General features: G+C 36.0%; 1 protein-coding gene across 1 annotated transcript in view; it reads right to left on the bottom strand.

Moving 5' to 3' along the window:
• Positions 1–16,763, bottom strand: part of lhfpl4a (LHFPL tetraspan subfamily member 4a) — a 39,979-nt gene that overhangs the window by 1,952 nt on the left and 21,264 nt on the right. Inside the window, exon 2 of the mRNA XM_052599329.1 lies at positions 9,423–9,659. Within this exon, the coding sequence (XP_052455289.1) occupies positions 9,423–9,659 (237 nt within the window). The remainder of the gene's footprint in view (positions 1–9,422; positions 9,660–16,763) is intronic.

Genomic DNA, 16,763 nt, shown 5'->3' with positions numbered 1-16,763 from the left:
TGTAGCTCTAAATGTATAGCATGGCACTATCAATGATTCCAAGGGTACATGCAAAATAATAGAATGATAGAATGAAACTTGAATGCATTGTAAGTGGCTTAAATGCTTGGGAAATTTATGTGGATCTTTCTAAGGATTACATTTACATTTAATCATTTAGCAGATGCTTTTATCCAAAGCAACTTACAAATGATGACAATAGAAGCAATAAGACCAACTAGAGGAAAACAACAGTATACAAGTGCCATGACAAGTCTCAGTTAGTCTACCACAGAACCCGTAGCTGTTTTTTTTTCTTCCCAAGAATAGGATAGTCAAGAAAAGGTAAGTGCTAGTATTAGTTGGTCAAGACTCGGCTGTTCAAATTAAGATTGGGAGGTCATTCCACCAGCTGGGCACAGTCCAGGAAAAGGTCAGTGAGAGTGATTTTGAACCTCTTTGGGATGGCACCACAAGGCGTCATTCCCTCACAGAATGCAAGCTTCTGGAGGGCCCACAAGTTTGAACTAATGGGTTTAGGTATATTGGTGCCATGCCAGTGGTTATCTTGTAGGCAAGCATCAGTACCTTGAATTTGATGGATCATCTGGTTGGAATGAGAAGTAGAGTTGAGTGTCATCAGTATAGCAGTGATAAGAAAAGCCATGCTTCTGAATGACAGATCCTAATGAAATCATGTAGATGGAGAAGAGAAGTGGTCCAAGTACTGAGCCTTGAGGAACCCCAGTAGCAAGAAGTTGTGTCTTAGAAACTTCACCACTCCAAGACACCCTGAAGAATCTATCTGAGAGGTAGGACTTAAACCACAGGAGTGCGGTTCCAGAAATGCCCATCTTTATGAGGGTGAGACAGTAGAATCTGGTGATTAACTGTGTCAAAAGCAGAAGACAGATCCAGCAAGATGAGTACTGAGGATTTGGAAGCTGCTCTTGCCAGTCGCAGGGCTTCAGTAACCGAGAGCAGAGCAGTCTCAGTTGAGTGGACGCTTTTGAAGCCAGATTGGTTGCTGTCCAGGAGGTTGTTCTGTACAAGAAACATAGAGAGTTGGTTGAACATCACTTGCTTAAGTGTCTTTGCAATGAATGGAAGAAGGGATACCGGTCTGTAGTTTTCTAGAAGTGCTGGATTTAGAGATGTTTCTTAAGCAGCGGGCTTACCTGAGTGATGTACCAGAGTGATGAGAGGTGTTGATAATGTGAGAAAGTGAAGGCATGACTAAAGAAGAAATCGCTTGAAGGAGGTAAGTGGGGATAGAATCAAGTGGACAAGTGATAGGATGATTGCACAGGATAAGTTTGGAAACGACCGTCTCTGAGAGTGGAGAGAAAGAGGAGAGAGAGTGTGTATTAGCCCTTATAAAGTTATCATCAGTCTGCGGTGAGGAGAATTGGTCACTGATGATTCTTGTCTTATTTGTGAAGAAAACTGTAAAGTCATCGACTGTAAGAGTCAATGAAGGTGGAGGTGGAGGTGGACTAAGAAGAGAAGAACAAGTTTTGAAAAGTGTGCAAGAGTCAGAACAGTAGATAATTTCGTTGAGGTAGTATGATTTCGGGGAAGGACTAATTTGGGTTTTAAAATTAAGTTTAGATTTAGTGGGTTAAAAATGCCCATTGGTTGTGTTGGTGTATTTAAAAGTGAATACTGTAGAACTTTATTTAATGACATTATGAGTTTCTTTTTTATATTGTACATTATCAGTTTTCATCTATACTGGAGAAAATCAATTTGAGAGTAATTAAACATTTTAGAATGAAATTGCAGTTACTTGTATATAGGGTAAGATTTTTCAAATGTAGCAAAAATCAATATTTTCCCCAAGTATATTCTTTAAACAATATTGCAGGTGTTCTCAACTCGGGCCCTGGAGGTCCAATTTCCTGTAGTGTTTAAGTCCAACCTTGATCATCTCACCTGTCTGTAACTTTCTAGTAATCATGAGGACCTTTTTTAGCTGGTTTCTGTTGTGTTTGATTAGGTTAGTCTCACGTAGCCAGACCTTCAGACTGACAGCAGAAGGTCTGGGAACTCTGGCCGCTTTAAATGGCAAGGAATGCCCAAGAGGCCATATGACTGACAGATAAAGCATCCAATCATCTTTCGGTTTGTGCTGCGTCATGTTTAGGTGTGTGGAAAGTCCCTAATGTAATAGATCATGTGTAAAAATCATATTTTAAAGATTCTATGCTGCAAACTTCAAATATTTTACATACTTTTTGGAAAGATGACAGCGTTCTTCTAACATGAGTGGGTTTGGCATCACAGAATATTTGTTTGTTTGCAGGACATTAAAGAATGCAACATGCACGTCTCCCAGAAATCCTGTATACTTCAACCAATCTGATGATGACTTCAAAACATGAAGTGTTTCCAACTTTCTGCACAGTATGCATCAGACATTCAGCCAAAAGTCCATGGGTGTGACGTCTGAGGCTAAGACTAGAATAGGGTAGGAGATAAACTTTGCAGGAAAGTTGACTTTGTGGGCCAGAGTTGAGAACCCCTGAAATACTGTTTAAAAGAATATTACAGATTCTTTCCAATTCAACTTAAGTCTTTGTTTGGTAAGGATGAGGGTAAACAAGCATGTGCATATAACAGACAGTGGCATTACTAGGATACCCTCCTGGGGTGAGAATATGTATATATGGGATGAGGAGATAGTTACGCTTGTGAGTGCAAGGAGTCTATGGATCCTGGATCATATAAATATTTTTTTCTATAATGAATCAAAATGGCTGTTGTATGTCAGTGCATGTATATGCATTACTGCTCTATAACAGGATTTGCTGCTGAGTAATATTATATTTGAATGAGAAATCCACTAGCAGATAGATGGTAACAGTATTTAACGAAATTATATCATACAGATAATGGCAAAAAGAACATCCAAAAGAGTAGCACTGGAGAGCACTCCAAACCTGTTTCTTGTTGTCCCACAAAAAAGAAGGCCATACCAATCGTTGGGGAAGGAAAGGGATAGCCATCAGACATCTTGCACAGTAAGAATGGGAGAACTGGAAGCAAACAGAACATCGTCTGCCTTGGTAGTTCGAACATTTGATTGCTTGGATATATTCTTGGTTTCTATAGTTGATTCACACCAGTAATGACACCTTTGATCCCTTCATCCAGTCATAATTACTCCAACATCTAGTTAACAGACAACAGTTTATGATTTCCAATGTCATAGTTTCTCTATCCTATAGACATAGAAGGATTCACTTTGCTGTACTTGGGTACAGTGTTGAAAGAGGGCTGCTTGCAATAAAATGGACATCAGTATCTGGGAAAGTGAATCTGTAAATGTTAAAGTCACCGAATTCCCTCTGAGCAGAGATATGCCAGGCAACTAAGGGGGTGGGGGCATCTGGCTATAATTATGGACAAACCTTAGTAAGAAGAATGCAAACCCAAGTATTTGTTGTTTTGTTGTTAATCAGGAGTTGAGAACCACTGTTAGACAAAGGTGACGTCCTGCAACAGATTTTCTATTAGTCCCTGAAAGACAACTGATGCATTTAGTCAAACTAAGGGCATCACCAAGTACTCAATCTTGAATACTGACCAGGTAATATGCATTCTGACCATCTATCTTTGTAAAGATGATGGCTCCTTGCAGTCCCAGAGCAGAAGACATGAACCCATCATAGTCAATACATGGTTACAGAGAGACATCCTCCTTGACAATGAAGAGGAAACCAGGCTCCACAGACCATAAAGAGGGACAGATTAGGCCTAGGCAACCACTCCAGGGAATGCTATACTTTGAAACCACTGGCCTAGGAGATTTAAGCGAGGCACTGACCGTTAAGGGCACGGGCACTCAGAGGGGAGCTTAACTCAGTAACAGGTAGCCCATCCTTGTCTGCCAGTGCCATGCAAAGAAAGTTCTCGTTAGTCCCATAGTTGTTGCAAATCTACAGCTAGTGACTTTGGGAACTACATTTTAGTGTAGCTGGGAGAAGAATGCAGAGAATGTGGGAGAAAGCAGTGTTGCACACAGCAGCAAAATGTATCTACTGACAAGCATCAGCTTTTACTGTACATACTGCTGAAAAATGACTCAGCTATCCACAATGTAATAAACGTAATTCCCAACAACAGTCAATGCAGACTCAGTGGTATAGTGCGATATTCAGCTCCCCTGATGAAGGTGAAGGAGAAGATGTGCTTCCTTGCCATAGAGTAAACAATAATACTTCTTCATCTCCCTGGGAAAATCAGAAAAAAGGAGAGAGGGTTTCCCACACAGCCACTCCCCAGCAGTAAGCTGCATAATAATGTGCATATTCTTTGCCTTCCTGAATGCTACACTGGAACATAGACAGAGCTGGCAATGGATATCTGCTAGGCAGCAAGCAAAGCAAACTAAATTTAACTCAACAAAAACAAACAAACAACAAAAACAGTCAAAGAACAGGTGAGGAAATTCAGGGACAGATGAAACATGAAGATAAAGCACTCAACGGGTAACTGAATGAAAATGCCAAGACAGGTGAAACAAGACAGGTATGGGTGATTCCACAGATGAAAAATTGCCTGAAATGCTGGGAGTCCATGTGGAAAAACAAATGCATGTGACACAATAACCCACCACCCACTCCTGACCATTATACTAAGACTCCTTAATGCAGTGGTTTTTAACTCTGGTCTTGGGGATTCAAAGCTCTGCACATGTTTTATGTCTTCCTTATCTAACACACCTGATTCACATCAGTGGCTCGTTAGGAGAGAGCTCTATTAACTGAAATAAGTATGAATGTGTCAGATAAAAGACAGAGAAAATGTACAGAGTGGTGGGACACTAGGGTCCTCATTTCTAAAATGTTTTGTAGAAACCGTCCTACATTTAATCTTTTGATTATTTCTCAAATGTGCATAGATGTGATTCAGAGAACGAACGAACACACACAAAACGTGTGTACATCTCTCTGTCAGCTATGAAGTTTATAAATTACAAATGATGAATGGTTTGACGTCCAAACCCTTTACTTGAAAGACGAGCAAAAAGAAATGCTTAAATTTTCAAATACCTGCAGTACTCAGACATCAAAAAGTGTGTATGCCTGCTTAGACCTTGATGTGATACTAAGCACTTTTCCATGTTAAAGACCATTTTTATAAATCTGAATGCTGGCCTCCCTTACAGAAAACCACATGAATTTCACATGTATAATTGCATGTTAAAATCACATGTGAAATGATTTGAAACTCGTGTGAGACACATATGAAACATTGTGTGAAATCCATGTGATCAATTGTGATCAATAGTGGGGACTTAGACAATGTCATCACATGGGTTTCACATCATTTACTCCATTATGTTTCGAAACCATGTTTCATGTGTGTTTCATGTTTTTTAACTTGTGTTTCACATATTGCACTGATTTTAATGTGGTTACACGTAAAGTTCATGTTTGTCTGTTTTTTCTCTCTCTAAGGGTTGGATTTAAGGTTGTAGATTGAGGCCTGGGTCTCTATGGAAGTTCACTTGTTTTGCTGTTTTAATAATAGCACTTTCTGATGACTCATGTTGAAGCATAAGCCAATTTTACACAAATGAGATTACACACATGAGTCATAATAAATCATTGTGGGTTTTGGGAGTGAATGCAATTTACAGTAATGTAAAGATGGATTACACAAACAATAATTTGCCATATACAAGGAACAATTTTTTATAAAACCTCTAATAATCTGCATATGACACTTTTAACTCTGTGGCAATCTTATACCCCTATTTATAACATCCTTTCTTAAATTTAGTATAAATAGCGTTACCAGAGATAAACTAAAAATGTTGTTAGGATCAGTTTCTAACCAGTATTTTTGCATGAGAAGTCAGGTGTAGATACTAGTCTCTTCCTTTAAGATGCCTTTATTATGACTGTGGTGGGCCACATCGTCTCAACTTTGTAACAAAAGCTACAAAAACATTTAGAGGTGGAATTCTTAATAAACATACATTCATATCTTGTGTTATCTTATACTGTTTCTAGGGGTGAAATGGTTTATCAAGGCATGTCAATCATAAAAACATAACATTTTAGGGATTATTCAATTATTCATCTTAGAGACTATTCAATTGATTAATAGTTCGTCTTAGTCTGTTATATCATCCAAATGATCCCACTGTTTTCCTTTCTCTAGGGCATACTTTCCAGAAATTCTTAAGTATTTTATGATATGGTGAATTGGTTGCAAATTCGTATGAATGTATTGTATGTTTTTGTACAATCTGCTCCCTGATAGTCATGTTGACATTTTCCCTACAAAATCAATATCAAGTGAATTAATGTAAAATTGCACACTCTCACGAATTCTCATGAGTAGGGACTGATTGTCCAAAGGACAGAAACTGCACCTATTTTAATATCAACCATGTCTCGCTCTGTAAACGTTATAGTACAACTATGGTTAGACAAAACATTAATTCTAAAAGCATTTTAGAACATAAAGATTTCTTCTCACAAAGAAAATACTGTAAAACAATTCCCCCCCCCCCCCCCATGTCATTCCAAAACTGTATAAACTTCTTTCTCCTGTGGAAGAGACACATTGTATTTTGAGAAAATATTATTTTTCCATACAGTGGAAGTCAATGGTCATCAAAACTGTTTGGTTACCAACATTTTTCAAAATATATTATACATTCATACAGGGTTGGAACCACACAAGAGTGAGTTAATGATGACAATTTATCCCTTTAATTTCTGTAATTTATCAGACAGAATGGGATTTTTTTTGAGTCAGACAAACCAAATATATCAGACTATAGTTGAAAAGGAGAAACAATTGAAAAACTATTTGTTCAGTTCAGCTTCAAACACACTATGCAGATTTTCTAAAAATGCAGTTGTTACTATTTGATTTTTTTGGTACAGCATGGGATAACAGCACTCGGAAGAGGTATGTGTATATGGCCAGAAGTTTTCTTACATTTTAAATTTAAAGATAAGTGAAATTAAGCACTGAATATTATTTGAAGTTTATTATTATTATTTTACATGTAACATTTTACTTTTAGGGTATAATTGTAAGCTGTGAATGTAAAACAATGTGAAAGGGCCTGGTTGTTGTGGGCCCAACTCCACCTGAACTGCAAATAGTCATGCCACTGCCAAGGACATTGCACACAAAATGACACAACGAGGGAGTGTTAAATATAATTTGTCAAGTGTGAAGCTCTTTGGTAATAATAGCTACATGCTATTATTGCATGCATAGTTTTTTAGGGAGTGGGTCAATTAATAAAAAACAGTGAAGTTAAACTGTACTCAAGTTAAGCTTACTCCATCCACTCGAAGAGAAGACCCTACACATAGAGGTTGCTGTGGAGGAAAACGGTTGTTAATAATATTCTGATAACACTGTAACCGTTCACACACATTTTAATGTATACATAAAATACCAACAATCAGATGTACCAAATATGGCAAATGTAGAGTTGTTAACACTGCACATAGAATCTTTTTTGAATGCCTCTGTCTAATCATTTATTGTATAGAAACATCCAACATAGCTTTTGAAACATGCACTGTTTCATGCAGTGTTTTACCTGCGTTGAATAATAAATGACTTTTTATCCTTTGTGTTTTTAATGTCTACCCATGGATGACATTCATAAATAAGTATATGTCTGCAAAAATGGGGATTTTATAAAGTAAGCTAATTGCTAACCATGACAACGGAAAGTACATATAGTCAGGGAGAAACTACAAGACTAATATTTGTACCACAACAACTTTACAATGACCACACAAGCACAAAAGTCACAGCAGCTGAACGACTTACCCTGGATCCTGCCAAATCTGTGAAGACAGAATAGAAGCGATTGTTTAGTAAGGTGTGTTTTGTGTATTTAGTAGTTTTAATACTGGAGTTTCTCCCCAAAGCCTTTAAAAAAGACTGTAAAGACAATGGAAATCTTCTTGCTATTTTTGTCTAGGTTCGGTGTTCTTGATTTTGCTGTCCTGCTTGTCATGCGAACTGTGCCAACAACCAACCTGTTTATTCGTGATAATGTGCGGTCCAAGTAGGCCTATCTGTCATTTTACTTTGTATTGTTTTGATGTTTTATTTTTTGCTAGTTTTTATGCAAGTGCTGGTGGTTTTGTTCTTAAAGCGCAGTAGGTCTTTCTACATTAGACCTACAGAATGCATATAGTGGAAAATGTCATTTAATTTCTTTAATGAATAAGATTTAACTAAAGATTTTGGGGGTCAAATGAGATGGTGGCGTACAGTAGAGTAGATTTCAGGGAGAGTTAACACAAGGAAGTTAAGGGAGGTTTGGCAACCTACCAAAAGGTGTGTATTGATTTTTCAGGACTTATGCCCAAGATATCACAGATGATGTGCACACAAGCTTTCACATTTTTTGCCTTTCTGTCATCATCACTTATGTGCCTTGTTTCCAAATGAATCAGGAAAGAGCGAGGATGATAGAGAACATGTATGTGCCATGACAGTTATGGAGAATCAAGTTGCTGGGGAGAGAGCAGCAGATCCTGTTATCTGGCTGGAATCGGACATGTAATCATGTAATCAATTTCCCCAGTTGATTTTTCATGCTATAAAAAAATTACGGGTGTTTTCTCTTCAGATTTTCTCTCTCTCTTTTTCTTGCCAGTTATTAATTGTAGTAAAAGCACTCATATGATGAGGAAAATAAGGAAATACTGTCAAAAAGTCTGATTTAAGATATGAAATATTTATAAACATGTGGTATACCTCTGCATGCACTCATCAGAGTGGTATTTATACCTGGCCACTTCATGCATTTTTGATTGTTTGGAATGCTATCCAATTGAGCTTGTTCTATTAATGTTTGGCTAGATAAATGTGTGTCCACAAATCAAACATAAATTTGTTATACCCTTCCTGCATTAATGCAACTAAAATGTTGTAATAAAACCACTCTCTTCTGTCCATATGGCAATTAATGTTTGAGATTTGCGGTTGCTGCATGCGTCTCACCCATCATTGCTTACTCATGTGTGGATTATAGGGCTACCAGTCTTCCATATGCTGACATACTCCCAGTTGGAAGGAGTAAAGCTTGCATATGTTACATGAAAAAGCAGATGCTTTTACATTTGAAAGATTTGCAACTGAAATAATCCTAAACCAACTCCTGAAGACTGGAATGCATTGCTTCTTGAATGTGCCTTGGAAGGCATTTACACTTTTTTTTTAAATAAATAAATAGTTATGATGGCCAAGTGTAAATATCCCCAGTCACTCAAGCTTCTGTACAAACCATATGAGTCACCAAAGCGGAGCTAACAAAACGATGGCACCTTGAAGCTGTCCCAAAAAATCCACAGCAATACTGTGACCGTTTTGCCACATCAAATAATAACAATTGATTAGAATTGATTAATTCATTGATTAAAAATCTGTAGGCCACCTCTCACCTTTATTTTCAGCCTTGATTTCATCATGTATAAAGTCGTTCTGGCGGTTTCCGAGGACAAATGCAAGAAAGGACAGGATGAGAGCATCTAGGATGCCGATGATGGCCAGTATGTAAGTCCAGCGCACTGAACAGTTGCCCAGTGTGTACTTTCCTGTCTCCTCTCCGCACATATCTCGGATGACCTCTGCATCCCAGCCATCTGGGAAAATCAAACAGCCCAGCACCAGGCACACAGCTGCCAAAAGAGAAAGGTTGAGAGACTGAGACAAAGGATTGTATAACAAAAAGTTTAACAAAAGCATAAATAAATTTAAAAAGGAAACAGTGGTGTATATTTGTAAAATATATGTACACTAGTTACACAAACCCAGATGAAAAAGAGGTACTCTTAAATGTACTATGAATTATAAATGTACTTGAAATTCAAAATCATTTACAGTTATACTCCTAACATACTTACTTGAAATCCATAAAAAATGTATTGAATTGCATTTTTATATATATTATATATGTATACTACAAGTACTTTGGTAATACATATATGCTTTGTTAGCTAGAAATAAGCTAAAATACAAGCACACTTTTGTGTCATTTTAGTATATTTACAGAAAACATACTTATTTTACTCTTACTTATAGAATATTTTATGTTTACTTTTTATAAGAATGTAGTAAAATGATACAGCTTTTAGTGGGTTTAAATTATGTATCTCATTTAAATTTTAATTAAATTATTGTATCTTATTTATAACTAGATGCAGACATACTGCTATACATTTTAACTATTTATGTAATGAACATGTGCTTCAGCCTTCTTTTCAAAAGGTGGATATCTTGAAAAACATTTTTTACATTTTAATATATTTTATAGAGTATATTTATTAACTCACAGATATTAAGTCCTAGACTAAAATGGCCCTTTAAACCAGATTAACAGAAATCTGCTTTCTCTGTTATGGCTTTAAATAGTCTTATAGTCTAGACCAGAATTTAATAGGCTGATTTTCTGGAGGAAGACTAGAACTATTAAACTGAGGCTTAAATTAAACCTACCAGGAAACAGGTTTAACTTCAGATTAATGTTGTGTTTCTAGTCTATATATATATATATATATATATATATATATATATATATATATATATATATATATATATATATATATATATATATATATATATATAAATCCCAAATATATATAAATCCCAAACCCCTAACCTTTCATTGAAGTAAAATGGTAGAGTGATGTAGTAAAGTGAAATCTCATTGTAATCTCATAAATGTTTTTCTCTTATACTCATTGCAACTTCTGTTTGCTAATATAACAGCTATAAGTCTCGCCTAAAATGCCTGATATAATGAGTTTGGAGAACACCTGACAAGAGATTAGAGACCAATCCTTCATATAGAATCACTCCAGACCCTTCAGATTTCCAGATCCATGTTGATACCCTCTCCACTTCAGTTGTCTATACGGTTCAGGTCAGGGAACTGCCATGGCAGAACCTTCCTCTTGTGCTTATGACCCATTTCCGTGTTGATTTTGATGGTGCTTTTGGATCATTGTTCTGTTGGACGATCCAATCACGGCACATTATAAGGCTTTCTGACCCATAGACTCAACTATTTTCTGCAATTATCCAACTGTGATCCTTGGAGAGTCTTTGGCCACTCAAATGGTCTTCCTCACATTGCATTAAGACAGTACAGACACAGACACAGACAATATACTGTAAGCAGATTTGTAACATTTCCTGTTGATTGGAACTCCTTAATTGTTGTCCTAATGGTGGAAATGCAAATGTTCAATGTTTTAGCTCTTTTGTTATTTTTTTCTATTTTTTTCTATTTTTAATTTTTTGATTGCAATCTTTTTTCAGCTGCTACTGTTTTCCTTGGATTTGCTTCTTCTTTATATGAATCCTGTTCATTTTAGTTCAGGACTCCAACAAGCTCATCAGATTGTTGAAAACAAACTTCAATGGCTTTTGTGGAAGCTCATATGTGCTTGTGTACCACATGTGACAAAATATGATTGGTCCTCAAGCATAAGGCAATTATGTCTGAGCTTTGGTTTAGCAGTTCTGATGCGTGTGTGTGTGTCAAATGGATGTGAATAAAAGTCTCAATTAATAGAGTAATCGTTGAAAAGTTTTTATATTTTTCCTATTTAAAACTTGACTCCTCTGTAGTTACATCATGTACAAAGACTGAAGGAAAATGAAAATTTGCAATTTTCTAGGATCATATGGCTAAGAACTATACTCTCAATTCTGTGTAATAATCAAGGAGCTTTGCTGCCGTACCATGTCCTACCCTCCATATGTATTTACCTTTAGTTCTCATTGTATTTTCTGTATATTCAAATTTGGCACAGCAACAATGCAGGGGAGGGACATTTAAGTTTATGCCGTTTTTACTCCTCCTATTTCCTTATATGGCGATAAGTGTGATTTGTTTCCACATGACTGGGAAATTTGTGGGTGTACTATAAATTAAACAGGCGTAGCAGAGAGGAAGGGTTTCTATAAATAATTGCTTAAACTGTGGACCTGTTCTTCACGCAGATGAATTTCACAGCTTTACAATGAAATGATCTTAAATTAATAAAATATATTACCTTTCTTAGCTAAAAATATAATTGAATCTAACTTTTTTAATGTCAGCAATATCTAAATTAAACTGACAGATTGCATCAGTGGAAGTAATTGTTATGGGATAGATCAAGTAGAAATATATCCTTGAAATGCAGGTTAACGTTTTAGTGTGCCAACCTAGGATTTTTGTCACCCTCAGGCCAGTCCCTTGAAATTTTCCTGGAGGCTCCATGTTTCTACTTCTATCTGATGTCATTAAGATGAATACATCAATGCAAGACTGCCTGCACAGGAACAGATCGAAAATTACTTCATCCTTGCCTCTTTGGCCCACTGCCATGTGATATGGACAGACAGGAAAGATTTTACCCAATCATAACATTTACACTGACGTCTTGAAGGAGATTAAACTACTAATTAAAGTCTCTGAATTCTGGATTGCATAGTGATGATGCCTTTTTTTTTTACCTTAATGCAAATATTTCCTACATACAGTAGGTGTCTCTGCTTTCATATCATATAAGAAACAGGACTTTTGGAAGAATTTGCTCTGGATATATAAATCTATCTAGATATATTTAGATGTCTTATCACATTTACAAATGTCATGTCTAGTGTAAACAAAACACTGCATGTGAAAAAATGAACCTCATATTTGTTGTAAAACAAGGTGGTAAATAAGAAGCCATAAGCAAAAAATATTGAATTTGAAAAATGACTGGACCTTTAAACATGGCACTGACCCAAAATATGCAAGCGTCTGATCTCATACCAATTTGATATGGTACGTGAAATGTCGGTAATTGCATATTTAATATGCACCATATTCACTGTTTTTGAATGAGACAACTTTTTCTAAATATAATTAATCTGTATTATATATATATATATATATATATATATATATATATATATATATATATATATTATATATAATATATGAGAGCTGCATGCCCACTTGAAGACCAGAGAGAGCAGTGCTGTCAATCTGTGTCTTGCTCTACAAGAAGCTGATAAAGTGTCAGATTTCATGTCTGCAATATCCCTGTAGTATTATAACACAGAGTTTACATAATTGCCCAGTCACATTCTCATCTATTTATTAATAATGTGTGTATGTTTAGACCAGCTTTTTTGCATCATGTTCATTATAATTGTAATTATGTATATATGTGTATGTGTGTATCTGTGTGTATGTATATAATATCACATCACACAATATCTAAATCTGTACGTCGGGGAGTATTGTAAGCGGTGACAATGAAATGATTTATTTCCATGATATGAGCTGTCTATATCCAGCCATCCGAAGTGTGTCAGTACTTTGAGCCCATAAATATTTTTAAATGGTTAAGGGCCATGCATACCCAGCCATTTTTTAAAGCTAAAGGAATTTCTTGCAATAGAAATAGCATTTTTTCATAATTGATGTAAGAGACTTTACGAAATGACTACAAACAGTTATTTCTGTCAAAGGGGGTACAGCAATACCAGCTGCTAAATGTAGAAGTGTATGTTCCTGAGAGGACAACTGAATTTGTGTATTGTATATACATTTTCTGAATAAAAGATTTTTATGTCAAATTGTAATTTTTGTTATTATTAAATTGCATTAATATTCACTCATCAATACAATGAAGTTTCAGTTTCAATATGCATATGGAAGTTAATATTTTATTTGATGTAACACAGCAAGGTATATTATTAAAATAAACTATGCTTGTGTTACAGAGATTGTAAATTATCTTTAAATATAATGAATTTATTGTAAATGCATGGAAAAGGCACAATGTATTATTCAAAATTCCTTGAAAATTCCAAACATTTTCTTCTAAAATCCTGTCTACAACATCTACATCGAGCTACGAGAAAGTAGAATCACTTCCTGTTTCTGTTGCCTTTTGGCATATTGTTTATATTTAGCTTACTCAGCTCTCTTAATTAATCCTTTTTTTTTTTTAAATACACTTTATTGCAAATTTTACTCTATGCATACAATTATACTGCACAACTATTGAAGAGAGTACTTCATCAATCTCGAACAACCTGCCAAGTCAAGAATCTCACTTGGACTCTACTACAGCTTTTAGAATGTGAAAATGTGTTTTTATAATTTTTTGTAACTTACAAAATAATGCTTAATGCTTGGAAATTTGAGTCAGTTTCTTACACACTATTGGAGAATCAATCAATCAATCAATCACCTTTATTTATATAGTGCTTTAAACAAAATACATTGCGTCAAAGCACTGAACAACATTCATTTGGAAAACAGTGTCTCAATAATGCAAAATGATTCAGTTATGTCATCTCTGTTCAGTTGAAATAGTGTCTGTTTTTACTTGCAATCAAGTCAATAAGCCGCTGTAGATGAAGTGACCCCAACTAAGCAAGCCAGAGGCGACAGCGGCAAGGAACCGAAACTCCATCGGTGACAGAATGGAGAAAAAAACCTTGGGAGAAACCAGGCTCAGTTGGGGGGTCAGTTCTCCTCTGACCAGACGAAAACCAGTAGTTCAATTCCAGGCTGCAGCAAAGTCAGATTGTGCAGAAGAATCATCTGTTTCCTGTGGTCTTGTCCCGGTGGTCGTCTGAGACAAGGTCTTTACAGGGGATCTGTATCTGGGGCTCTAGTTGTCCTGGTCTCCACTGTCTTTCAGGGCAGTAGAGGTCCTTTCTAGGTGCTGATCCACCATCTGGTCTGGATACGTAAATTCCCTCTGAGAATATGACAAAGGAGACTAATACTACTAATACAAACGATATGAGGGACGAAGAATGCTGGAGCCAGTTCATCATCAGTCATCATCAGGTGGCCAGTCCATAACAAGACTAAAAAACACTTATGTTTTCATACACTCATACCTTCAGGCAACGTCTTTTATTCACCTGACCTTTATGGATTGTAATACAAACTGGAGAATTTATATTTTCAGATGGTGGTCCTAATGACATCACATGGAGCACCAGTGTATATAAATAGGTGCCTACATTACATCATCAACTTTTATTGTCTGAGGTAGACATACTCGCATGATGTTGATGCTATAGGAACATTAATATCCACTAAGCTGACCAAATTCCTGCTTCACTAAGCTGTGAAGATCAAAAACAGACATGCTAAGCACTAAACTGACACTACAGACCTGGAGTTGAGTACTAAGGAATTCACAAACATTCTGATATGTCCCAGTAGTATGTCAAGTTCTCTGACCATGCAACTGATGAGACATGGAATCACTACAGTGGTTTCTCCCAAGGTTTTTTTCCTGGAGTTTTGATTCCTTGCCGCTGTTGCCTCTGGCTGGCTTAGTTGGGAATACTTAATTACCAGTGATTTCGTTGACTTGATTGAACTGCCTTTTTGCTTTATCGACACACTATTTTCCTATTTAATGCTATTCAGTTGCTTTGTTACAATCTATATTGTTAAAAGCACTATATAAATAAAGGTGACTTGACTTGACTTGACTCTACACATCTTGTCATGTTGGACTACCTTCTGGCACCTCAGACAAGCAGGAGCAGCCTACTGTAAGGAGCATGCAAGGTAAAAACTTCATCTGTCTGCACCGCTACACTTAGGTCCAATCACAATTCTATTATATACACCAACCCACTTGGCCCTTGAAACAAAATGATGAAAAACAAAAAGAGTAGGGGTGAAAATATTCCCCTAAGAAATGGGACACCACCATTACACTGTTACAGTGTATCAAAGGAGATGTGCTGATGTTTATCACAATCTTCCAAGGTTCCAAGATGCTGCCATGGTATGCTGTCAAGTCACCAGGTATCAGACATGAAAATATGTTGTGGGACTGTCATTCGGTAAATGGTTAGAAAACTTTAGTCAAAGTGACGTGTAGCCAAGTATGGTGCCCCATAATATGTGGGAGAAGTTGGGTATTTGGTGACTTACTCAAGGGTCTCAATTCAGTTGTGATATTAAGGGTGGAAGAGAGCGCTGGTAATTCGCTGCCCCTACCTACAATCGCTGCTAGTACCAAACTGTGTAATAGTACGGAAACTGCTCTCATCAGAGTTACAAATGACCACCCTTACCAAAAAGTAGTGTACAGTACTTCAAGTCTATTTTATTAAGGATACTTAAGTAAAGTTCAAGTATATTTGAAAGTGTACTTTTAAGCATCTTTTAAGTATAACAGTAGCAAACTATTTTGCCTCTATGTTTTTAGTTTGTACTGCAATTATAGTAAAAGTGAACTTATAGGTAAACTCATAGTTTACTAATTAAATACTTTGTACACTTTGAAGTATAGTCTCAGTAAACTACTAGTTTAGTAGTTTTATACTGCAAGTATACTTATACGTTTTCTTTAAGTGAACGTTACATCATACTTTAAGTATACAACTATGTCCCTGTTTAGGTTTTAATTTGTATATATTTTGTCGTATGAATATCTGAACATACAAACATACAAAGAAAGAACAGGGCATCTGCTTGTAAACAAAAAACATTTTATTCTAGCTTCATGCATTCTTTTTTAAAACACTTTAATGTGGGTAAGTTTAATAAAAAATAAAGAAATAACATTTTGAACAACAAGCTGAAAAAAGACTATGAATTGGATTCAGAATGATAATCAAAACATACAGTAGATGGAGTCAATCAACACCCTAAAGCTTGACTGTAATTATTACCTCTTTATTGGTCGACATTTTATTCCATACCATTAAAGTTTTGATGCTGTTTGTCTACAATAATAAGTCAATATCCTCTT

This window comes from Carassius gibelio, chromosome A6 (genome assembly GCF_023724105.1).
Source record: "Carassius gibelio isolate Cgi1373 ecotype wild population from Czech Republic chromosome A6, carGib1.2-hapl.c, whole genome shotgun sequence".
In the NCBI taxonomy this organism is placed as follows: Eukaryota; Metazoa; Chordata; class Actinopteri; order Cypriniformes; family Cyprinidae; genus Carassius; species Carassius gibelio.
The sequence above is the reverse complement of the archived record's forward strand: the minus strand, read 5'-3'. Positions and strand labels throughout refer to the sequence as shown.